The sequence below is a fragment of the Centropristis striata genome, chromosome 16 (assembly GCF_030273125.1).
Source record: "Centropristis striata isolate RG_2023a ecotype Rhode Island chromosome 16, C.striata_1.0, whole genome shotgun sequence".
Lineage (NCBI taxonomy): Eukaryota > Metazoa > Chordata > Actinopteri > Perciformes > Serranidae > Centropristis > Centropristis striata.
This window is the reverse complement of record NC_081532.1, coordinates 31,049,560-31,074,110: the sequence shown is the minus strand read 5'-3', so window position 1 is coordinate 31,074,110 and position 24,551 is coordinate 31,049,560. Positions and strand designations below refer to the sequence as shown.

Here is a 24,551-nt window from a genome sequence, read left to right as displayed (position 1 = left end):
TGTTGTTATCATTATATTTGTCCAAACAAATGTACCTTTAGTTGTACCAGGCATTAAAATGAACAAATGCAATGAAGAAAACAAGGGTGGTCTAATAATTTTTTCCATGACTGTACATTCAACATATGAATTATTGGATTTCTGCAGATATATTTACATAGCACACCGAGGAGAAAAAGAGGAGCGAGTGAAAGTCGTCCTACTGATGGTAATCACCTCTCCAGACATTTTATAGCCCACACATAGCACAAAGCTCTCTCACTGAGCCCCATCATGCATGAACACTCAACTATCTAAATGAATTATTCATTCATGCACCAACCAGACACACACACATGCACACAGACGTCTTCCTTCTGACAAACTGAGTGCTTGGGTGTAGTGGGGTGGGAGGGGCAGAGCCAGCATTCAGGTCACAATCTCAGCACAAGACCTGACAGGATACACAGGGAGCCAGACGCCCGACTGGAGGATTTGATGCTGGTGGATTTGTTTAACTGTGCAACTTTATAAATCCAGAAAAGAGCCTGGAGGGAAACTGTGTTTTCTGTAATGAGTTATAAAGAGCAGAAAAAACACACAGGAACCACAAATTAATGGAAAATATTTATTCAATATTTTTACCATCTGAAAAAAATAGAACTCACTCGTAATCAAAAAAAAGTAAATTAGGTTTAAAATAATAAAAAAACAACAGCTGAACAGGTCGGCGTTTTATCACACTCGTGATTATTAAATTAATCACTTTTTTTAATGTAGTATTACAGCATTATTAATGAGATTTGTCATATCTCAGTCGTAGCTCTTCGTCATTTATCTGATTAAAACCATGTGTTTTTGAACAAAATACAAACTTCTATTCAGTTAGAAAACTATAATCCTTTGATGCCAGAGGTGAAACACAAAAAACGCAAACCAAATGTGTACAGAGCAAGACCAGAACCATTTCAACGGAAATATGCTCATCCTCTGACATCGCTTTAAATTTGCCCGGTGTTTCCCATCAGACAGCGTTCAGGTCCAGCTGGAACTTGGCCAGCAGACTGAGATGGTCGGAGGGGAATATGTGACTGGGCAGACCGCTCAATGACCATAAAACGTCCTCTGATAGGAGGGAGAGAGAGCCAATCAGCTTCAGACCCTCACTCACATAGTCACCAGCTGAGGAAGAAGAAAAACAAGAAGAAATAAGTTATCAAAGTGAATTCTTTCAGAGCTGCAACACTGTCCGTAGCATCGTTTTCTCCTACCGTTTTGATCATACGTCGTGCGTCTGGGGGTGTAGAAGATGTAGTCGACAGTAGCTCCCCCTTCAGAGTGCAAAGTCGTGACTTCTGGATTTCCAAAGCCTGGAAGAACGTGTTTGTAGACCGACTCCAGGTCTAACCGGTGACTGATCGTGTGTCTGAAACTGTAACACAAAACCTCTGACTAAAATCACATCTTGATCCCATCTAATTGTGTCTTTACTCCTTTAAATAAATGTGATCACATGTAATCTTTGTGCAATAGAGCAACGTGCAATAAAAATTCTGGCACTTTAGCACAGGCACTTCATTTAACATATAGCAATGTGAAAAAGACGTATCAGCACTTAAACTTACAGATAACTAAGTACCGCGCTGTCAGTAACGCCCTTTTCCTCTTGTGAAGTAGTACCATGTTAATGCTTCTCAGGTTCTTGTCAATGTAATGTAATGTTTCTTTTGTGTTGTGTGATGTGATGTTTTTTATGAAGCAAATATTCACTGTGCCCAAGCCAAATTTACCTTTGGGGACAATAAAGTTTAACCTTAACCTTTTTATTTTGCACATTACTCATTTATTCCATGTATAATAGGTGACATGCAAAATGGCTAAATGATTACACTGAGCTCTCATTTTAAGTGGAGCTCTCATGACAGCAGTGCACAAGCCACAGCTCCATCAAAAATACACAAGGTGTGTATTTTTAGCTTCAGGGACACTTGTGGGATGCGCTGCAGCTTGTCCGGTGGAATCACAAGCATCGTCCTGAGTGGCTGCGATGAGCACAGACAGCTGTGGTGCAGCTGCCCAGAACAGTGTTGTAACAGATGTTTATACACAGCACCAAAGCTGTATTGTTATCCTGACCCACTATTAGACTTATTGTCTAAATTGGGCCACTCATCAACACCCACTCCAGCACCTAGGCCCCGTTCACACGAGGACAGTCTTGACAGAAGACGCAAAAGTGGCGTTGCGTCCCCACTTTTTATTCCTCGTTTAGACGAGCGTTTTCGGGAGGAAATCTGCTGCATACGGTGACGCAAAAGTGTGTGAAATTCGATTGTATGCAGCCAGGCGCCATCACTTAAAGCGATAAGAGCATCTTTGGGCATGCAGAAGTTTTCACGCCACACATTTTCATCAGCTACTCCTTCCACAAAGTTCTCCACCATCACTAGATCTCCCAGGTCTCGTTCACAGCCGTCTGGCTCGCCTCCGACCAATTGCTGCATCCAAAATGTGATAGAGGTAATTACAGATCCTTCTCTGTTCACTAATACTATCTGTACATATCCTGTACATTTGGTGGAAAGACTCCTGTAAGTTTATTAGAGCTGTCAGAGCAGCTTGAAGGTCCGACGCATTGGAAATAATCCCACGTTTGTTTATTTTCCTGTACTGGAGCATGTATGTGACGTTAACACGTACGTGACGTGAGCAGATCTGAGCAGAGTTTTGCGTCTTGTCAGTGTAGACGGACACGCTACGGCGGAGAGTATTTAACTTTTCCACTTTGGAAGGTGGTTTCAGATTTTTGCGTTTTTAAGCCCCCAAAACGCCGTCACGTGCCCAAGCGTCCTCGTGTGAACGGGGCCTTATAGTGGCTCTGCTGTTACTGCCTCTGCTTAAATGTTGCCACCACTTCACTGTAGTCGTTTTAACAAGACTTTTACGTGCTCATGGGTTTTGCCTGTATGTGTAAGTGCCAGAGAGGAAATAATGTGCTACTATTGCCTTGGTCAGAGACAACGCGACACATTTAATAAATTGTCTTTGATTTTTGTGGACCATTTATGTTCAAGTTCATTTGTGTGAAGATAACCTACTGCAGTGTTCTCTAGATTAATTTACCTTTTTTCACAAGGCTGATTTCTCTTCGAAGCATCTGTACAGAAAGAAAGAAGATCCAGATATTCAAGAACCATTATGGTGAGAGAATCTGGTTTTAAAAATGGTAGATCAACTGTAAGTGTAAGTTGTGTTTTTTTTGTTTCCTACCTGGTGTGTTGTCAGTCACCCCTGGGATCGTCTCCAAGTCCAGAGGACGGACACATGCAACTGGACAGAAGCGCAGCTGCAGCATGAAGTCATGGCTGTACTGGCCTTTCCCTACACAAGAAGAACAAATACAGGATAGAAGGGAGGGGAGAAATAAAACACAAAAGATGAAACTCACTGCATAGAACAAGATTACAAAGACAACACTAAAAATTACTGACCGGTCAAACTCTAGACACAACATATACAAATTGTTATAGCTATTTTTTGTTTGTTTTTTCCAAGCATTCTGTATATCTCCTCTAAAATGTCCCTTTTTATTTTATTTATTTATTTAGTATTATTATTATTTGTTTGGTTTTATGTGTATGTATATGTATGTATGTGTATATATATATACATGTATATATATATATATATATATATATATATATATATATATATATATACACACACACACACGTATATATTTTTTTTATTTTTCGTTTTTTATTATTGTTTATTTGGCTACTGTTCGCCCCTCCTGTTTTTCTTTGAGGGGGAGAGAGTTGTATTTTCTCATTATCATTACTATTTATTGTTTTTTGCTTATTTTATGTGAATGTGACTCTCTGGTTCGGGGGGCGGGGGGAAAATGGGTGAATTGTACCTTTTCTGATTGAATATGTATTATGTCCTGACAACCCAATAAAGATATATATGAAAAAAAAAAAATTACTGACCTGATTTTTGGCTCTTCGATATCTCCTTGACAGGAGTGTACTGGCAGCTGTCAGTGATTCCCAGAGAGCTTGGCCACAGGGGGGCAAAGAGTCTGAGACAATAAGATTTGTGTGACATGTCCTCTTGTCCTGATATCTGTTGGATATGGGGAAAACAAAAAAATCATAGTTAAAGAGGTTATTCCTGCAAGCATCTTTGCAGAAAACCTGAAACAAAGAGCCTCATATTTCAAAAAGTCTTGTGGTCAGTCATGTGGGAGAAGCTAGATATATTCCAGGCAGTTGTTTTTTGTAGTGTTTTAGTCTCACCCTCCATGCTGGTAGACCCTGGAAGTAGAGCTCGCCGGTGGTGATCAGCTGATAGAGAGGCATGTGAGGGACAGAGTTAAAGTCCCCACATAATATAATGTTACAGTGTTCACCTTTTTCCTTGCAGGACTTAACAACGCTGTCAATTTCTGCCAGCATTATGGCCAGCTGGACCAGCTTCACATCACCCCTGCCCGGGTTGAAGAGCAGGTGGGTGTTGGCCACGCAGAGGGGCGGACCCTTCGCCTTGACCTCTGACCCCTGGGTGACCACTGGCCGAAGCAACAAAACAATGCCCACGTTGTGCCGGTCCAGCAGCTCCGTCTCAGGCCTGAAGAACTCCAGAGTGGTGACTGACTCCTCAGAGAAGCAGCTGCTACGATAGCACGTAGCACAGCCGTCTGTCTTCGTCCCTGTACGCCGCTTGTACACGCAGGCGTAGCCTGGAGCGACAACACCAAGATAACACATGTAATGTCTTTGTCATAGCGTCACCCTGCAGGATTGTTCCACTATATTTTCTAGGATGACTTACCCATCTGAGACAGAACTGGACACAGTTGTTCATGGTAGTGGTTCTCCTGAACTTCTTGGAGACACAGAATCTAGAGCACACACACAACTCATTAGTGGACCACTATAGATTACAATTAAAATGTATGTCGATTTCATTTATGAATGAAACAAAAGGCTGATGCAAAGCACTTGACTAGGTCTGTCACTATAATTACTATATTCAGGGTTCGTACACTTTAGCAGTGGTCAAATTCAAGCATTTTTCTAGGACTTTCAAGGTCCATTTTCAAGCTTTTCCAGTATCTTAAACCTGTTGTAAATTGCATGTTTTAGATGAGTACTTACATACTAAAAGGGGGAGATTTCACCATACCAACAGCGATGGTATTACACTTTTAGGAGGAACGGTTTTCATTGCAGATAGGCTACTCATTATTGTTTACATTGAACATGTGATTATCTATAGTCTATAGATGGATATAGTCAGATTACAAGAGAAATACAGTAAGAATATCAAGCATTTACAAGCACTTTATCAAAAATCTAAGCACTTTTTAAACCTTGAAAATACAACATTTAAATTCAAGCATTTTCAAGGATTTCAAACACCCCGCTGCATTTACTGTCACCAGAATCATCCGCTCGCTCTTACTTGCCCGTCCACACCACACACTCATCATATGTGCATGTACTCACACACAGACTGCCCTGTCTCTAAAGGAGCCACACCACTCTGAAAGTGGACACGTTGTGGTTGTAACGCAGACTTTTTGTGATTTTTGTGTTATGTTTAAAGTAAAGCTGCAAATGTTCGAGAGGCAGTACGAATTGCCGAAAAAAAAATGGTATGGTGTTCATAGTAAGAAATAATGTAATTCAAAATATTTGTCTCAGTGCATTTTTGTTAACACAGCCTGAGAGTCTATTTTATTTGTTTTGATTGTTTATTTATTTATGTTTTATTTTTCTAGGATATTTTAATATTTCTTTTCCACTTCAATTCCAGTGTTTAATGTTCTTGAGTTTTAAAAATAATTGCTGTGGAAAAGGATGTACTTGGATTATTATGCTCTAATATGATCACATTAGTGGCATAAAATATTCCTAAAACGACATCAACGATACTATCTTTTATCGTGATAGTTTCTGGGAAAATATATTGTGTTGTTGTTGTTGTATATTGTGTTGTTTTGATGTTATGATAAAATGTTATGTTGTGATGTTGTATTTTTTCTTAATCGTATCGTAAGTGTTTGTATATGTATTTTGTATATTGTACGTATTTTTTATTTTTATTTTTTTTTTTTTTTTTTTTGTTTTTTGTTTTTTTTTGTTTGTTTGGTTTTTTGTTTCATAATTCTCTGCTTTTTTACATCATGGCCAGGGGACTACAGATGAAAACTAGCCTTCTGGCTAACTCTGGCTTTTTTAACCATGTATAATCATGTGTTTTATGAAATTGCACTGTCCCCTTTTAAATAAACTAATAATAAATAACAATAAAAAATGTGTTATCGTGACAGGCCCACACTTGACTCACATCTGGTTCCCATTTCTGTATTTCCTCCAGGAGTAAGCTGCAGCGGTAGTTCCAGTCGAGCACCTCCAGTGGGCAGTGTGTGTACAGCTCCTGGTTGGCCTCCAGTAAGTCCTCAGCAAGGATGTTGTAGGACATAACAGTGAAGTCCTTTGAGGCCTTAGTGAATGGGACGGGCTCTGCTGCAGTGGCGCTCTCATCCACCTCCTCCCACACTCTCCACATTACTGGGTGGAAAACAAACGCATGCATGTGAGTTGTGAAAACGAACAGCTGGATACTAAACTAGAAGTTAAATTGTGGAATAAGTTAAGTGTGGAAGTACAGAAAAGCCAAAACATAAGACAGTTTAAAAACAAATATAAAGTCATCATCTTTACAAAGTACAGAAATTTAGAAAAGCCTCTGTAACATGGACATATGTAGACTGTAATTTTGTAATATACATGGTAATTGTATTTATGTTTATAATATTTATATATATATATATATATAGTAATTTACAATATACATGTATAGGTATTCACAATGCAATATAAATTGTTTATAGTATATGTATATATATAATTATTTATAATATTTGTATGTGACTATATTGATTATTCATATATGTATGTATATACTGACCCGTTAAGGGGTAGGACTAGATACGTTTTTTTTTACTTCTTCCTACCCCCTTTTGAGCTTGCAGAAAGTGTCTGTTTTTTTCCATTTTTTTGCTTTTTTGTTTTGTTTTTTATTTATTCATCTGTTAATATTTAAACTTCAATCAATCAATCAATCAGAAGTGAGTGCTGACAAATCTCACTAAAGTGGAAATATTACTTTTGAGAAGGCCAAGAATTAAACTGCAAAAGGTTGATTCTGACCTTCAAAAGGCACTGTCGGCTCTGTTGGAGGGTAGTAGCTCACAGCAGGAAATTGCCAAGGTGGACACTGCACTTCTTCTGCCAGGCCAGGTCCTGCAGGAAAGTGCCAGCCAGCTTGTGGACCATGCTGCAGTTTAAGATTGGTTTGGGTGTCAAAGAGAAGGGAGGAAAATACCAGCTTAGAACAGCTTTCCCCACCGTGCATGTCATCAGCTGTTGGAAGCACATATTCATCCCAGCACTCAGTGACTTCAGCTGGTGCCACTGACTCTTCTGAGCTTTGTATTTGTTCTTGCACTGGAAGAGTAGTTTCTGGTGTGCTTGGCTCAGCTGGAGCTACTGACTCCTCCAGGCTTAGTATCTGTAGTTTTTCCTGCATTGGACTGCTGGTTTGTTGAGTGTTGTCCACCTTTTGCAGGCACTCCAATTGTGCTCCAAAGTCTTGCTCTGGACTAACGTCCTCAGTTGGAAAAATACTTTCATCCTTTGTGTTTTGTTTCACAAGTAGCTCGTCATGGTGTATAGTTATTTCCCCGCCGTTATGCTCAGGAAGTTCTACTTTTTCTTGTTGCTGTCCATTCTCCGTTTCTTTCTGTTTCACTGCAGAAATCAATTCCATCTCTGAAGCAGCCTCGTTGTTTGTTTCTTCATGCAGGACAGCCATCAGCTGCTCTTTGTCTGTGTCAAGCTTCATATCAGCTTCATCTTCTGAGGTTGGTTCCTTCATCCTTTCTTTCCTTTCTCCCATTGTCCCAATGCTTGGGCTGAGCCACTGGTCCAGCAGGGTGTTCTGCGACTGGGTGAACCTTGTGGTTGTGACAGCAGCACCATCCCACACTGCCTTGCCATCAAGCACTGCAGGAGGGACACTCTTCTTCGAGGCTTCTATGAGATAAGAGTAGTGTTAGAAAACACTAGATGCACTCATACAAAGCTGGAAAATACTCAGCTCTAGACATTGGGTTACTTATTGTGACAGCTAGAGTGAAGATAGTGGTAATCAGGGCGCCACTGGAAATGAGAGCTTGCTCTCAATTGGCCCTCCCTGAATAAATAAAGGTGAAATGAAAATGAATGAATCGTATGAAACTAGACTACATAAGTTACATGACTAGCTTGTTGGGAAGGGGGGCAAATAACACCACAAATTTTATTTATTTTAAGTTATTTTTGGCCAGGGATCTGAGCCACTGGGACACCAAACACTACAAAGTTAGGCTAAATTTTTGTTTGGAAAAAACTGCCATTGGCCATTTTCCCTTGACCTCCAGATATCTGAATGAAAATGGGCTCTATTGGTACCCAGGCGTTTTCCCTTTACAAACATGCTCACTTTATTGCTATTCCCATACAGTTTGAGGCAAAAACTATGCAGTTTTTCTCACGCAGTACAAATGTGTTATTTTCGCATACTGTATTTGAAGATTTCTGTATACTGTAGTCCTTAAATACTTTTTTTTTTAAAACATGAACTTACTATATGAAATTACCTTTTGTGACCTTAAGGATAATTACAGCCACATGAAACTGTACAACAAACTAGAGAGCTTGGGCATTCAGAGGATTTTAATTGTATGAAGATAGGGCTCATTTAATTACTTAATATTCTGTTATGATGTTTAATAAAAAATTTTTTTTAAATCTAATCACTTTAAATTGATCATGTTTTTTATGTTAAATCTTGAAGAAACTAAAGCTGTCAGCTAAATGTAGTGGAGTAAAAACTACAATATTTGCCTTAAAATGTAGTGGAGTAGAAGTATAAAGCTAAATCAAATGGAATTACTCAAGTAAAGTACAAGTACCTCAAAACTGTACTTAAGTACAGTACTTGAGCATATGTACTTAGTTAAATTCCACCACTGACAGTATAGTATATAACATATCGATCTATTTATACTTTATCATAAAATATAGAATCCCAATTCCTATTAGCGAATTTAATATTTTCATAAATGCAATCCCTTAGGTGTAACTATGTTATTTAAAAGTACATTAATACAAAACCCATCATTATTGCCCTTTGATCCAACCAAACTTGAAATCGGCCAAATTTGTTTCTCCTCTACACGCAATAGTAACCGTAATATACGCTCTTTATTTCAGAAAGAAGTTGTATCAACTCCATATGTAACAACTTATTGGAATAACCTTATTAATAACCTTAACTGTAAAAAGATCTGGAGTTTATCTGCTAGATATATAATCGATAATAAGGTTAAAGAAGTATATTTTAAGATAATTCACAGAATTTACCCATCTAAAGTTTTTTTTTTTACAACGATTTAAGAAAGACATTGAACCTCATTTGTCCCTGTGCTTTGAACATCATCAAATCAAACTTTATTTATACAGCGCTTTTCATACATAAAAATGCAACACAAAGTGCTTTACAAAAGCATATTCTGTTTGGTTTCACTGACTTTCCTTTTGCAAAACAAAAACAATCCTATATCATCAACCTCATGATACAGTTAGCCAAATGGCATATCCATAAATGTCGTTACGTTAATCAAAAACCTCTCTTTCTTGTCTGTGAAAACGAAACCAAACAATATATTAAGTCTATTAAGAAATCTACCAACATGAAAGCTATAAAAACTTTGAATTTATGTTCACTTTACAATGTTTTTGCAGTGGTGGAAGAAGTATTCAGATTCCTTACTTAAGTAAAAGTACCAATACCACACTGTGAAATTACTCCACTAAAAGTAAAAGTCCTGCATTCAAAACTTACTTCAGTAAAAGTACAAAAGTATCAGCATCAAAATGTACTTAAAGTATCAAAAGTAAAAGTACTCGTTTTGCAGAATGACCCCACTCAGATTGTTAAATATATTCTCAATATATGATTTGATAATTATTATTGATGCATTTATATAAGCAGCATTTTATTTTCCCAAGGTAGGGCTCATTTTAACTATTTAATATGCTTTTATGAGGTCTAATTTAGAAAATGTCACTTTAAACTTTAAACCGATCATGTTTTTCATGTTAAATCCCAATCTGAAAAGTAACTAAAGCTGCTGGCTATATGTAGTGGAGTAAAAAGTATAACATTTGCCTCTAAATGTAGTGGAGTAGAAGTATAAAGTTACATAAAATGGAAATACTCAAGTAAAGTACAAGTACCTCAAAATTTTACTTAAGTACAGTACTTGAGTAAATGTACTTAGTTACATTCCACCACTGTGTTTTTGTATGAAAGCTTGCCTCTGTATTGTTGAAACCCCCTGACGGTGTTTTGTTGGTGTATTGTACCATGTTGCTTTAATAAAGTTTTTAAAAAAAAATCTGTCTCACTGAAAAATAAACTTCACGGAAAAACAGTCGCACATGGGTCTGTTGTGACGTCACGGGGGGGCGTCTGATAGCGTCTAAAAAGAAAACAGGTGCAAGCTAGCACATGTTTCCACAAGCTAAAGTTAGTTAGCTGAAACGCAGTAACATGACGTGCCGTTTTGACAAAGGAGGAAATATGAGCTGACACCAGCCTCACACACTCACACTGAGGCAGCACAAGAGACGTGTCAAGCCGAGTTTTAGTCTAAATCACCAACAAATATCGAGACATTGCTCCGTCAGCAGCGAACTAAACTTAACGTGAGCAACCGTTAGCTTCCGACCACTGCTCCACTGAAATACACAGTCACACCGACATTTTCACACACGTAAAAACATTAAAAACGTGCTGAAAGTTAAAGTTTACCTGAGCGTCGGCTGGTCACTAACCGTGACAGCGGGTAGAGCGCATAGTACAACAGGCTGCCAATCATGTTTCTGTCTTTGTTTCTGCGCATGCGCGTTCTGAAGGCTGTTGTGGGAAAGGTTAGGGGCCACAAGTCAAATGTCAGTAGTGTGGTTTCCTCATGGCTGTTTTCCTTCTTTTGGAGGACAACTTTATTTTTATTTACATAACAAGAAAAGGTCAGACAAATTAAACAGAAAATAAGGTAAATAATAATAATAAAAAAAAAAAAAGATATTTACAACACCAGTTGTTGTTAACATTGATTTCTTGATTTTCAGGGTTATTGTGTGGCCATACATATATACTGATATGCAAATCAGCAGACAGACAGACAGACAGACAGACCAATGGGGGAATTTTATGTAAATTCTATATATGCTTGTGTATGTGAGTGTGTGTGTGTGTGTGTGTGTGTGTGTGTGTGTGTGTATGTGTGTAAGTGTGTGTGTACTTTGTATGTATGTGTGGATATTTCAGGGAGGAAAAAGAGGTGTGTTGCAAAGTTCTGTGGAATGTTGTGGGTATGTTTTTTTCTTAATATCTTAATAAACTTGTAAAAATATTATATACAAACCTAAACCTCTTCGACAATATATTTATTAGGATTTTTTTAATACTTATATACAGGTGCATCTCAATACATTAGATTATCATGGAAAATTCAATTTCAAGTAGTTCAAGTCAAATAGCCCATACCAAATATTGAGTGCATATAGATGGACATACTTTTCAAAGGTCAACATTTCCATATTAAACATACTTTTTAAAATTGTTCTTTGTAATATATATTTTTTTGAGACACTGAATTTTAGGTCTTTACTAATTGTAAGCCATAAGCATTATAATTAGAAGAAATTAAAGAAATTAAGACATGAAATGTTTCATTCTGTGTGTAAAGGATTTATATAATGTGTTATTTCCACTTTTTGAATGAAATGACTGACATAATTAAACAGGATACATCAACAACAAGCAAACAAATGAGTGCCTCGTCTGCCAAAATGCACACTAAGCATAAAATAACAAAAGTCAAAAAGAACAACTCAAACATAAAGCCTTATTTATACATAGATAAATCCAAGGGCATGTTAAATTTATACATACAGTGCTGAGCAAATTGTGACCACCCGTCAAAAAAATGAGAAAGATTTTTTTTTAGAAATCTTTCAAGAGTTTGTTTAAAACTAAAATGACATTGTTATTTATATGGCAAATAAAAAACTGAATTCACCTTTTTATACCCAAATTTGAGCTGGCTCACTGGACTTCTCTGAGAAATTAATCAAGCATAACATTGAACCACTAAAATTATTTTTTTTTCTGTTCAGCAATGCAAGTAAATAACAATAATTTGACATCTTAATCAAGAAATAATAATGTGCTGTGCTATTTTTAAAAAAAATTCATAAAACAGTAAATTTGAAAATTCATGGACAATAATTATCTTTTAGCATTAACAATACAATTTCAGTTAAATAGCTTCTACATACTGGTGTATTAACCAATACAGAAACATGAAAGATGATTTTGGTAATTATAATCAAAATAAGGTTACCATATGTATGTATTCTTCATCTTCACAAGATTGAGATCAGATTAACCAGATTGCAAGGTTTCCATCAGGGAATGCTAATTTCCCTTCTTCATCATTTAAAAGATCCATACCAATCTCAAATTGTTTTTTTTTTAAAAAACATTCTGTTTTCCTTTTTGTATATATTTTAAAAGGTAATAAGCATGTGTTAAATCCAATGTGTTACACTTGGTCCGTTGGTCTTGTTCCAAAACATTGCAATTAAGATTAAGATTAAAATTTCCTTTATAAATCCCGCAATGGCGAAATTTCCAGAGTTACAGCAGCAAATAGCAAAATGACAATAAATAGTAACCAGCAAAGTAAACTAGAAATATAAGAAAGGTATTAGCAAATAAATAAGGCAAAAAAAATGTTTTAAGTATTAAAAATGTACAATTTAAACAAGTAGAAATATAAAAAAGTATTCACAATTCAAACAAAAATGAACAAAAAATTTAATTTGATATTTTGACATACAAGAAAAACATATCTATTATTATTTGTTCACTTTTGGCATACTTATGATCTCTTGGGTACACCACTCAAATAAAAATAAAAAAACAGGGTCCACTGGAATGTCTTTTGAGATAATATTTTCTACTTTCTATTCTATTTAACCTTGCCACATTGCTAAACACAGGGAAACATAAAATGCAATTTTACTTCAAACTATATAATTTCACATAAACCTATGTATCACGCTGTAGCCTATTGAAAAATTTGTTTATGGTTACTAAAATACACAGCACTGTAACCACACTGAGCCATAAATTATTGATGTAACTACACATGCAACGTTACCTGAGAGGTCGAGTTACCACCTGGACAGCGCAGGCCTATTTTATTTCACTGTGCTAGCCCTTATATACAACACACAGGAAGAAATGAACAAATAACCTGAAGGTTGCATTCTCTTTGTGTCAGGAAAATGGTTTCAAACAGTACATAACGCTCTGACAGCATACAGAAATGTCAACGCTGTCTTTTGAGTCCCTCTGCTTAAGAGATGATGATTATCTGTCCCCAATTGAACCTGAAGAAGCCAAAGAGGATGAGTTTGACACAGACTTGGAGTCTGATGGTAAGTTCATTACATTTATTATTGGATTAATTCTAGGAGTTTTTGGTAGATACTGTATAAGAAATTTTGCTGCTGTTTTTGTAAAGCTGTAAGTATGTACTGTTAACTGATATTCCTTAAAAACAATGCAAATAAATGGAATTATTGTTTTGGCAAAGTTGCTGTGAAACATACATTACTGTATGCATCAACAAGGGCCCATACAGTGTTTCTAATGTACTATGGATTTACTCATTTCCAGTGGTGGCAAAATATTTTCATATTATTTTATTATATTATATATATATATATATTATTTATTTATTTATTATTTATTATTTATTTATATATATTATTTTCAGATACCACACTGTGAAATGACTCCACTAAAAGTAAAGGTCCTGCATTCAAAACTTACTGAAGTGAAAGTACAAAAGTATCAGCATCAAAATGTATTTGAAGTATCAAAAGTAAAAGTACTTGTTATGCAAAATGGACCCTCTCAGATTGTTTTATATATTCTAAATATACTATTAGATTTTCATGACTATTATTGATGCATTTATGTAAGCATCATTTTAATTTTCTTAAGGTAGGATTCATTTTATCTTCTTAATATACTGTTATGAGGTTTAATTTCAACAATTTTCTTATCACTTTAAATTGTTCATGTTATGTTAAATCTTGACCCTGAAAAGTAACTAAAGCTGTCAGCTAAATGTAGTGGAAAAGTACAATATTTGCCTTAAAATGTAGTGGAGTAGAAGTATAAAGTTACATAAAATGGGAATACTCAAGTTAAGGTTATAATAGTTTTGGATTTTTCATTAGTTTTAGTTTTAATTTTGTTGTGAATTTTTGTTTTCAAATTCAGTTAGTTTTAGTTAGTTTTTAGAGTGAGTTTTCTAGTTTTAGTTTAGTTTTTATTTTTTGAAAATGCTTAGTTTTAGTTTAGTTTTTATTAGTTTTAGTGTTAGTTTTAGTTTTTTTTGTAATGGGCTATATGTTGGGTGCGTGATTCAAAGAGGTCATAATAAATGTTTGCTTTATTTCCTTTGGTTTATCCATCTCAGCCCCAATAAGGTTATTAACTCTTACAGTTCTGGGTGTTTGAATTTTGGTTCTAGTGTAGACATCCCAGTCTCAGTAAACATATTCACCATGTGTTGCATGTTCAAATAAATACACTGGATTATGAATGAAAAAAGTTGACTAAAAACGAAAACTAAGGACATTTCCACTATAATTTTAGTTAGTTTTAGTTAGTTTTGTAACCACACAATACAGTTTCAGTTAGTTATCGTTTTTTTAAAAACTCTAGTTTTTATTTTTATTTCAGTTAACGAAAATGTTTTTTCAATTCTAGTTTTCGTTATTTCGTTAGTTTTCGTAAACTATAATAACCTTGACTCAAGTAAAGTACAACTTCATCAAAATTGTACTTAAGTACAGTCCTTGAGTAAATGCACTTGGTTACATTCCACCACTGCTCATTTCCAGAAAAAGAGGAAAGCAACAAGGAGATGTCTATATCTGAAGTGTACGTGCAGGCCTGCAGGCTGCTGGGTGTGGTGCCAGTCTCCTACTTTATACGAAGCCTTGACTCTTCAACCATGACACTCAGCCATCATGGGCTAGGACCTTTGGGGTGCAAGGCACTTGCTATTGCTTTAGTGGTACGTTTAAAATGCATGTTACTGAGAGTGATTTATTTTATTATTTTTAACCCATAAGAACCCATGGTGACACCCGTGTAACAAACACATTTAATCTTCTATTTTTTGTTACGATGCTAAGTTTAAACCCATTTAACAATTCTAATCCGTTAATAGGGTGTCCTGTATTGCATTTAACTTGTTTTGACCATATTTCCTGAACAAATTAAAGTCACAATTTTGATAAACAAAAAGACACATGGTTATTTGTATTTATTTATTATCGATTTATTATTATTATGCTACTTAAAAACAAATCAAAAAAATAATTTGTTGTTAAACAGAACCAATAATGTCACAATTTTGATAGATGTTGTGGGGATGCAGAGAAAAAGGCAAATTTGTGTCTAGTTTTTTTTTAATTTTAAAATACAAAATATTATGAACATAAATATTATAAACATAAATACTATAAGCGCCCAATGTAATGTTTATGTCACATCACAGATCTTTGACATTTAGGGATAGTGTTTTTGAAAACACATCAGAAATGGTGGTATGTCACCCATAACTTTCCTTTAAGGATAACTGGGTCTGGGTTCTTATGGGTTAAATAGAAAGCCTCTGATATCATCTTTCTTTGTAATTAGACTGATATGCACATCAACACTCTGGAACTGGCAGACAACCACATTCAAGCTGAAGGAGCTAAATACCTTGTGGAGATGCTGAGGGCCAATTTCACCTTGCAGCACCTGGTATGTCATACAGCCAACCTACCACTAGAGGGCAACATGTGCTTTTCAAGCTGCAATTTCTCTCGACTTATATAGTGGAGCATGCGGCCTACTGAACCAGCAACTGTTTTGCTTTCAGGATTTGTCCAGCAACTACCTGCAGTCTGCAGGAGCTGAGCATGTGGCTAAAGTGTTACTGGACAACATTTCATTAAAATCTATGAAACTTTCAGGTAATTTCAGGTAACATTAAAAGCATTAATCCACTTGTGCACGCAATGAAATGTTTAATTTTCTTTCTTATACAAGTCTTTGGCAGTTTAGACAATTTTTTTTGCAACAGAGTGATATTTTAGGAGAAAACAGTCCCTTTTGCCCAACAGATCCCATACTTAAGTAAATGTACTAATACCACACTGTAGAATTACTCCACTACAAGGAAAGCTCAAAACTTACTGAAGTAAAAGTACAAAAGTATCAGCATCAAAATGTACTTAAAGTATCAAAAGTAAAAGTACTCATTATGCAGAATGGACCCACTCAGATTTTTTTACATGTTCCAAATTGTTATTGGATTATTATTAGTGATGCATTTATGTAAGCAGCGTTTTAATTTTGTCAAGGTGGTAAAAACATGTCTAATTTTAATTTGATCATGTTTTTATGTTAAATCTTGACTTGAAAAGTAACTAGAGCTGTCAGCTAAATGTAGCGTAGGAAAAAAAAGAACAATATAATAACAAAGTACAATATTTGCCTCAAAATCTAGAAGTAGAAGTATAAAGTCACATAAAATAGAAATACTCAAGTAAGTACCTCAAAATTGTACTTAAGTACAGTACTTGAGTATGTACTTAGTTACATTCCACCACTGGTGCCCAAAGACTAAATATAGTATATACAAATGTAATTTTTATATGATCTTCAAATTCATAATGTAAGATACTTTTAGTATGTCAATACTAAAACTTAAAGACCAATCAGAACAAATGTTCTCCCAACAGGAAATGGCTTTACTGACGATGATGCTAAATATTTTGCAGATGCCTTGTCAGTAAGTAATTATTAAACCTTACATGAAATATGACATTTCAGTTGTGGTTTATTAAGTAATTATATGCTGTTTGGTTAAATTATTATGGTGCATATATTTTTGCATTTAGACCAATTCCAGAATAAAGGAACTCGACCTGAGCCACAATGAGTTTTGTGGAAAAGGAGGGGAACATCTGGGACAACTGCTGGGTAAAATTCACTCAACCAAATGTGTTTATAGATGTGACCAAATTACTTTATGTATTTAATGTCAAGAAGGGTCAAAATCTTTTCTCAGATTTTTCCTTCCATTTCTACAGCAAACAACGAAGGTCTTGAGGTGTTGGATCTAAGCTGGAACCATCTCAGAATGAAAGGCGCTGTGGCTTTTTGTGCTGGACTCAAGGTATGGATGGATAGTAAATATATTTGATCACAGACTTCGTATACAACATCAGATCATATAGTCAGGCAGGCTCACCGGACAAAAGCATGCTCTCAATAACCATAACTCTCAATTTTTGATGGGAGCCACTTTATCAAGCTTGGGGATCAGAGATGGCAGCCATATAAAATCTATAATATAAAAAAATAATCATCTAGTGATATTCTCAATAGCTTTAAATGATTCCTTGACCCAGAAAACATATATTTTGACCCCAAGATTGACCTTCCAAGTTGCTTGGAAGATGTATTGGTTCTCATAGACTTTATATGGCTGCCATCTCCGATTCGCAAACTTGATGAAGTGGCTCCCATTAAAAATTGAAACCCATGGTGATAGAGAGCATGTGGAAAATATTTGGTGCTTTTGTACTAGGTGTTGCCATTCTTCTCAAATCTGGTCCTAAGCCGCCTGACTAATATTCTTCTATACGTAGGTGAACATGATGTTGAAACACCTGGACTTGTCTTGGAATGGTTTTGGGAATGAGGGCGCCCTGGCTATGGGAGAGGCCCTAAAATTCAACAACACTCTGGTGTATCTCAACCTCAACAACAACCGCCTCACCAATGAGGGTGTCGGGATGATGTGCAGGGGCCTCGAGTTCAACGACACACTCCGGGTCCTACTGGTGGGTGCATGTGATTGTATTATACATCATCAGTATAATCCAGCAGACATATTTTAAGGTCATGTTTTTATTCTTCATCTCTTGAAGCTGGCTTACAACTCTTTGACAGTAGAGGGAGCACTGGCCCTGGTTAATGTGGTGAAGAACACACCTAGAACTGCCCTGGAGGAGATCAATATATGTGTAAGTTGCTGTGGCATCTCTGTCTGTCTGTCTAGAGCAGTAGTTCTCAACCTTTTTGAGTTGTGACCCCCAATTTAACATGAAAGTTGTCCGCGACCCCCACTCACTGAACAGAATCTCACAGTTCAGATCATACAAACTTAGTTGATACAACACATGACAAATAATGAAGCACAAAAAAGAAACCAGATGACCAAAAAAAGTCACAAAATGTCTGAAAAAAGACACAAAATGACCAAAAAAGACACAAAATTACCAAAAAAGACACAAATTGACCACAAAATGATCAAAAAAAAGACACAAAATGACCAGAAAAGACACAAAATGGCCAAAAAGACATAAAATGACCAAAAAAAGACACAAAATGTCTAAATAAAAGACATAAAATGACAAAAAAAGACATAAAATGACCAAAAAAAGACACAAAATGTCTAAATAAAAGACACAAAATGACCAAAATGATTTGGCGACCCCCAGAAATCATCTCGTGACCCCAATTGGGGTCGGGACCCCAAGATTGAGAATAGCTGGTCTAGAGTCCTGGTTGTCATATCAGTTGATTACATTGCTTAAAAATCAAACCATGCATTATGACATGAAGCACATTTTGTCAAGGACGTAGCACAGAAGGCAGGACTGAAATGCATGACAGAGTTCTAGTTTGAATACTCAAAAGGCGTTTATTCCATGAAGGGTCGGTACACAGGCAGGGACGGACTGGCACAAAAAAAAGGCCCCAGACTTTATCCAAAATTTAGGCCCCCAACCCATATGCGATTACGTGTTTAAATAACCACTAGCCAGCGTGTCAAGACACTATACCCCAAGCCTACGAGATTAGATATTCACACACACACAGAGAGAGAGAGAGAGAGAGAGAGAGAGAGAGAGAGAGAGAGAGAGAGAGAGAGACTCCCCAAAACCCAAAAGTAATTTTGTTCGTTCATAGCAACAAACCTTAATAACTGAAGGTTCCACCTCCTCCCACTTCCATCCTCCACAGTCTTACCATGTGGTTCAACGCTAAATAGCTCAGTAAGCTTTCAACATTTTAATGCCTCCGTCTGTAATGATTTGGCCCTCTTCTCTTTTGATTTCTCCTTACACTTCCTACTTGACATTTCTCGCACTTTTCTTTGTTATTTAGTTTCAAGTTTTGTGTCAGGAAACACCAGAAATGAAACATGAATGGAATATAAAATACTGAACAGACAGTGGAAACATGACACATTTTCCCACCTTTTTACCAACAGAATGTGCTGGTAAATGAGACCTTTGTGCATCTGTTGGAGGTGACATGTCAGGAGCATCCTGGGCTGGATGTTCACTACGGAGGGGTCGGAGGCTTCATTGCTAAGAAGCCACCAAAACGTGTTGATCCAATGAAAGTCATCCAGGTCTGTTTTGGTCACCTCAGGAGAATAAGAAAAAATGTGGTTACATTACATAATTTCATATGAAAAATGAATCTTATTTTCATGTGAAAAAGGAAGTAATTCACGCAAAGCAGCAGAGTATGATACAGGACAACATTGTGCATTATTTTAGAAAAAATATTACATATTAATCAATAATAGCTACATAATACAAATGACAAAGTAGCCAGTATTAGGGCCACGTTTAGAGAAAAAAAAATGTAATCACGAGATTAAAGTAAAAAATGTTTAATTGATGACAAGAATAAAGTTGAAAATATTGAATTAATTATGAGAATAAAGTCATAAACATTTAATTAATTACGAGAATAAAGTCGTAAATATTTAATAAATTAGAGGAGGAGAGTTGTTAAAATGACAGCTGTGGAGCATTTTGTAGAAATTTACTTTAAGATAAGTTTCACAAACCTTTTGGCACATCAGCAGCACATTATCATAAGTATAAGGACTTTAAAAAGAATATGCACGTTATTCTCGTAATAAATTCAATATTTTTGACTTTATTCTCGTAATTGATTCAATATTTACGACTTTAATCTTGACTTTTTTCTCTAAATGTGGCCTAATCCTCCGGCGTACAAAAGTAGTACTCAAAAAGTTAAAACATTTAAATTAATTACATTGAATTGAAGTACTGCCCATCTCTGGTTCTCCATGTATTTCATAACTGCCAAATTGCCTTTTCCTGATATTTTTTAAAGGATTATTTGGATCAACGCAAGCTACGCCTGTGGGATTTCTTTCGGAACATCGACAAAGACGGCACCATGCGAGTCCCTGTCGCTGACTTCAGGAAGGCCGTGCAGGTTTACACATGGACTGATATACTGAACTGTGCAGCGTCAGAACCGGTTCTAGGCAGCATATATGAGGGGGCAGTCAGAAATGTGAAGGGGGCATCATGTGTACACATCATGCTCCAGCACTTTTTTTTCTGTGCTTTTAGTAAAGATGTTTTCTTCATTGGTCTATGTGTCCAACCCCAACCTGGAGAAGTGGATTGCACTTTGTCAGGCCGTTACCTTCAGACCTGTCCAGGTGTCCCACCTGAAGACTAAACTCCTGCTGGTTTAGCTCTTAAGGTCACTGAGGCACACAAACCCCCAGACCACAATAAGGTGGCAGTCCCTCAGGGGGGGAAACTGAAAAATAAAAATAAAATAAATGAATGAAATAAAATAAAACATCCTTAATCCAGATTTCAACTAACAATCATACAGTACAGGCCAAAAGTTTGGACACACCTTCTCATTCAATGCGTTTCCTTTATTTTCATGACTATTTACATTGTAGATTCATCAAAACTATTAATGAACACATGTGGAATTATGTACTTAACAAAAAAGTGTGAAATAACTGAAAACATGTCTTATATTCTAGTAAGCAAAGGGTGGCTACTTTGAGGAATCTAAAATACAAGACATGTTTTCAGTTATTTCACACTTTTTTGTTAAGTACATAATTCCATATGTGTTCGTTCATAGTTTTGATGCCTTCAGTGAGAATCTACAATGTAAATAGTCATGAAAATAAAGAAAACGCATTGAATGAGAAGGTGTGTGTCCAAACTTTTGGCCTGTACTGTATATCATGTGTCCCTTTTTTGGCGAATTTTTCCACTGCTGCAGATAATTTTGTCAAATTGTAATGCATATTAATTTTGTGAGTATATTAAAATGTGCTTTCTCAAATTCTAAAATTTTGATTTGAGGGGGCAAGACATTTATTTTAGGGGGCTCGGCCCCCTCTTGCCCCAGCGTAGAGCCGACCTAGAGCGTCAGTGACATTTGCAGGGCAGAATAACATTTAAAAAATTGTCCTCTGAAAGCATGATGCATGATGAGCCCTCTTCTAGTCCTTCTCACAAATCTTTTCTGATGCTGATCATTGTCCAACACACAGTGAATCAATAAGCATAGGCTACTGCACTGCAAAAAAAGAAAAGTTGGGTGAACTCAAAATTTCAAGGCAACAAACTTCAATAAAATTTAAAGTTGGACAATTAAACTAAATATTTTAAGTTTAGTTTTTGAGTTTGCTCAACTCTGAATTCAGATTTTTGTCAAACTTATAACTAAGTACTAACTTATAATTTTACATTGTAATAACTTTTAATCCTTACCTCTAACTGCAATGTGCTGAATTGGCACGATTGTAACGCCGCTATGAAATGTCAGCTAATGTTGCGACCACAATTTTGAGTTAGCATTGATACGCTAATGGCTACTCTTGTAGCTGTAACATGCAGTGCCGCTAGCATCAGTTAGCCGCTAGCATCAGTTAGCCGCTAGCTTTCGCTAATGACCGAATTAAACAAAAAGAAATAAGAGTTAGCAGAACTATTGTCCCTTGTTTTGAGAGAGAAAGATATAAGTCACAACAACTCACAAACTTGTTTTTGAGCATACAATGGCTTCCTTTGTTGTGCTAACTTACATTATTGCCCTAAATGTCAATAATTTATATTTTCCAACTTTTACCAATTTAAATCACTGTTTTAGGCCAAAAGATACAAGTTGGCTTTTTTGCAGTGTGTAAGAGTGAAAGAAGAAACTTTACAGCTGATTTCTCCTTCTGTCCTCTAAAACTATGGCAGCAATCAAGTATTCCTCTGGATCGATACCAGATTGAGGAGCTGATTCAGAGACTTGATCGTGACAGGACAGGAATGGTAGACTACAGGTGAGCACGTCTTCTGCTGTTTGGTCATACTCACAGGTGGGCTTTCTGAATTACTTCACAGCACAGGCCTGTATGATAAGGTTTATTGTTGTAAAGCACTGATGTTGCTGTGACTCTGTACAGTTTTATTATTGTTTGAATGTCAGTGTTGCTGATATGTATACGTTGTGAGCTGGGAATTTGTCCAGATCTTCACATTGAAAGACATTTTGTGTGATGCAATCAGTGGTGGAAGAAGTATTCAGATCCTTTATTTGAGTAAAAGTACTAATACTACAATGTGAGATTACTACTACAAGTAAAAGTCCTTCATTCAAAACTTACTGAAGTAATAAAGTACAAAAGTATCAGAATCAAAATGTATGTAAGTATCAAAAGTAAAAGGCCCCACTCAGGTTGTCAAATATATTTAAAATATATTATTAGATTGTTATTATTGATGCAATAATAAGTTATGTGGTTTAATTTATTAAAATGTGTAGTCACTTGATTTAATGTATCATGTTTTTTTAATTTTAAATCCCGAAAGTAACAAAAGTACAATATTTTACTAGAGAAGTACAAATTCACATACAATGTAAATTCTCAAGTAAAGTAGCCTGGGTATACCCAGACTGCCTTGCGCGCTCTAATTTAATTTCGAACCTACATCCAGTCTGGCAACCAGAGCCGTTTCTTAGCCCTGTTTTAGGGATCCAATCACAGAGCGGGGAGGGACGGCAAGACGATGACGCGTACTACTCGGCACTTGGAAGCTTGTAGTTGTCTTACAGATCCAACATGGCTGCTGCAGACGTGAAACTCTCTTTAGCTGTAGATGGTGTTTTAAATAGTTTAGAGCGAAAGTTGAAAGGCGAAAGGTCTCTCGGCGGCTCCGCTGTCCCCCGGCTCGTAGCAAGATCACCGCCGAGAGGCCCGCAGCAGCTTGTTTATTGCCCATAAAATCAGTGGATGTGTGTGGCTGAATGACATGAGGGGGAATAAAGCGTGAAAATAAATAATCTTGCAGAAAGCGAGAACTGGAGGAGCAAAGCAGCAAACAACACTCTCTCACAGACACACACACAACAAACATCCATCTCTGTTGCTCTACTACGTCATCTGGTATAACTGATCTGATTGGCTAAGAGCTACCTACAGACGCTTTTGATAGACATTCTAAGCGCCCAATAAACGGCTCCGGAGGATCGTAAACCACACCTCCTCTACGGAGAAATGAACGGTTGGTTCCCAGACTACATCTCATTTGAGATTAGTCTGGTGTTAGCCAGGCTACAAGTAAAGTACAAGTACCTCAAAATTTTACTTCAGTACAGTCCTTGAGTAAATGTACTTAGTTACATTCCACCAATGGATGCAACGTGTGTAATCTGATATTTCTGTGCAGGGGACTAGCAGATACGAGGAAACAGATGATGAGGGATCACCGCCGCCAGCTGAGGAAAGTCGAGTCCCGCCAGAAAAAAGAGAAGCAGAAGAGCGATCGCATCCTCAAGACCTTCCAGAGCGCCGTGGAGGCCGTGACACCACGCAGCTCCATGGTCATATCTCCAGGAGGGGCCAAAGACGATTCAAGCGGCCCTCAGCACTTCTCTGCCACCCCTCTAAGTTCCTGGCACCACATTGTCATGTCCAACAGCAGCCGCTACTCCGTCACTAATCTCAGCAATGAGCATGTCCACCTGCCCATGTTGGGAGGCTCCACGCCTTACCGTCCCACCAGCTCCCCAGCCATGCGCTCCTACTCACAGCCAAACCTGCTGGATGACTCCCCTCGCTCTGCTCCAGAGAAGTCCATCTCGGCCCAGGGGATCCGCTCCGACCCAGAGATGAGCCACAGCAAGCTGAGCCCCACTGCTAACCACCTGACCAGGTCCAGGCCCGCTCTGGATGCCAAGCAGCCAGCAGTGGTTAAAGCTAAAACCAAGAAAGTGAAGAAAAAGAAAACCAAGAAAAGTTTGAGCAAAGGCTCAAATAATCAAACTGTAAAGTGACTGTACAACTCAACCTGGTCTCACAGGAATCCGTGAAATAGCCACGGATTTGCTTAACTCAAAATCCGTGGAATAGCCACGGAATCGCTCAAATTTCCGTGAAACTGACACGGATTTCGCTACAATGCAAGTTAATGCCAATCATATCCCGTGGCTATTCCAAC

General features: G+C 36.9%; 2 protein-coding genes across 2 annotated transcripts; one reads left to right on the top strand and one right to left on the bottom strand.

Annotated features, from left to right (window-relative positions):
- Positions 1–746: 746 nt before the first annotated feature.
- angel1 (angel homolog 1 (Drosophila)) lies at positions 747–10,991 on the bottom strand. Its single transcript, XM_059353354.1, has 10 exons — positions 10,912–10,991; positions 7,203–8,087; positions 6,337–6,560; positions 4,816–4,885; positions 4,281–4,723; positions 3,972–4,107; positions 3,250–3,360; positions 3,103–3,136; positions 1,251–1,411; positions 747–1,161 (listed from the first exon to the last, which is right to left on the bottom strand). Exons 1-10 carry the CDS (start codon positions 10,976–10,978, stop codon positions 1,004–1,006), a joined length of 2,289 nt encoding a protein of 762 aa, XP_059209337.1. The 5' UTR covers positions 10,979–10,991; the 3' UTR covers positions 747–1,003.
- A 2,507-nt stretch (positions 10,992–13,498) lies between these two features.
- LOC131988608 (leucine-rich repeat-containing protein 74A) lies at positions 13,499–24,387 on the top strand. Its single transcript, XM_059353757.1, has 13 exons — positions 13,499–13,610; positions 15,090–15,265; positions 15,895–16,002; positions 16,121–16,214; positions 16,986–17,035; positions 17,145–17,226; positions 17,337–17,422; positions 17,898–18,092; positions 18,180–18,275; positions 19,529–19,672; positions 20,413–20,517; positions 22,308–22,393; positions 23,781–24,387. Exons 1-13 carry the CDS (start codon positions 13,499–13,501, stop codon positions 24,385–24,387), a joined length of 1,941 nt encoding a protein of 646 aa, XP_059209740.1.
- Positions 24,388–24,551: the final 164 nt, after the last annotated feature.

What these genes read in the sequence shown, in the direction of transcription:
- LOC131988608 (XM_059353757.1), top strand. Translation starts at nt 13,499, where the DNA reads ATGTCAACGCTGTCTTTTGAGTCCCTCTGCTTAAGAGATGATGATTAT. An exon ending in ACACACTCCGGGTCCTACTG is followed by an intron (nt 18,093 to 18,179) that starts GTGGGTGCATGT and finishes CATCTCTTGAAG; the next exon opens with CTGGCTTACAACTCTTTGAC. An exon ending in ATCCAATGAAAGTCATCCAG is followed by an intron (nt 19,673 to 20,412) that starts GTCTGTTTTGGT and finishes TATTTTTTAAAG; the next exon opens with GATTATTTGGATCAACGCAA.
- angel1 (XM_059353354.1), bottom strand. Translation starts at nt 10,978, where the DNA reads ATGATTGGCAGCCTGTTGTACTATGCGCTCTACCCGCTGTCACGGTTA. An exon ending in AGTGACCAGCCGACGCTCAG is followed by an intron (nt 8,088 to 10,911) that starts GTAAACTTTAAC and finishes CTTATCTCATAG; the next exon opens with AAGCCTCGAAGAAGAGTGTC. An exon ending in GGTGACTGACAACACACCAG is followed by an intron (nt 3,137 to 3,249) that starts GTAGGAAACAAA and finishes CTTTCTGTACAG; the next exon opens with ATGCTTCGAAGAGAAATCAG.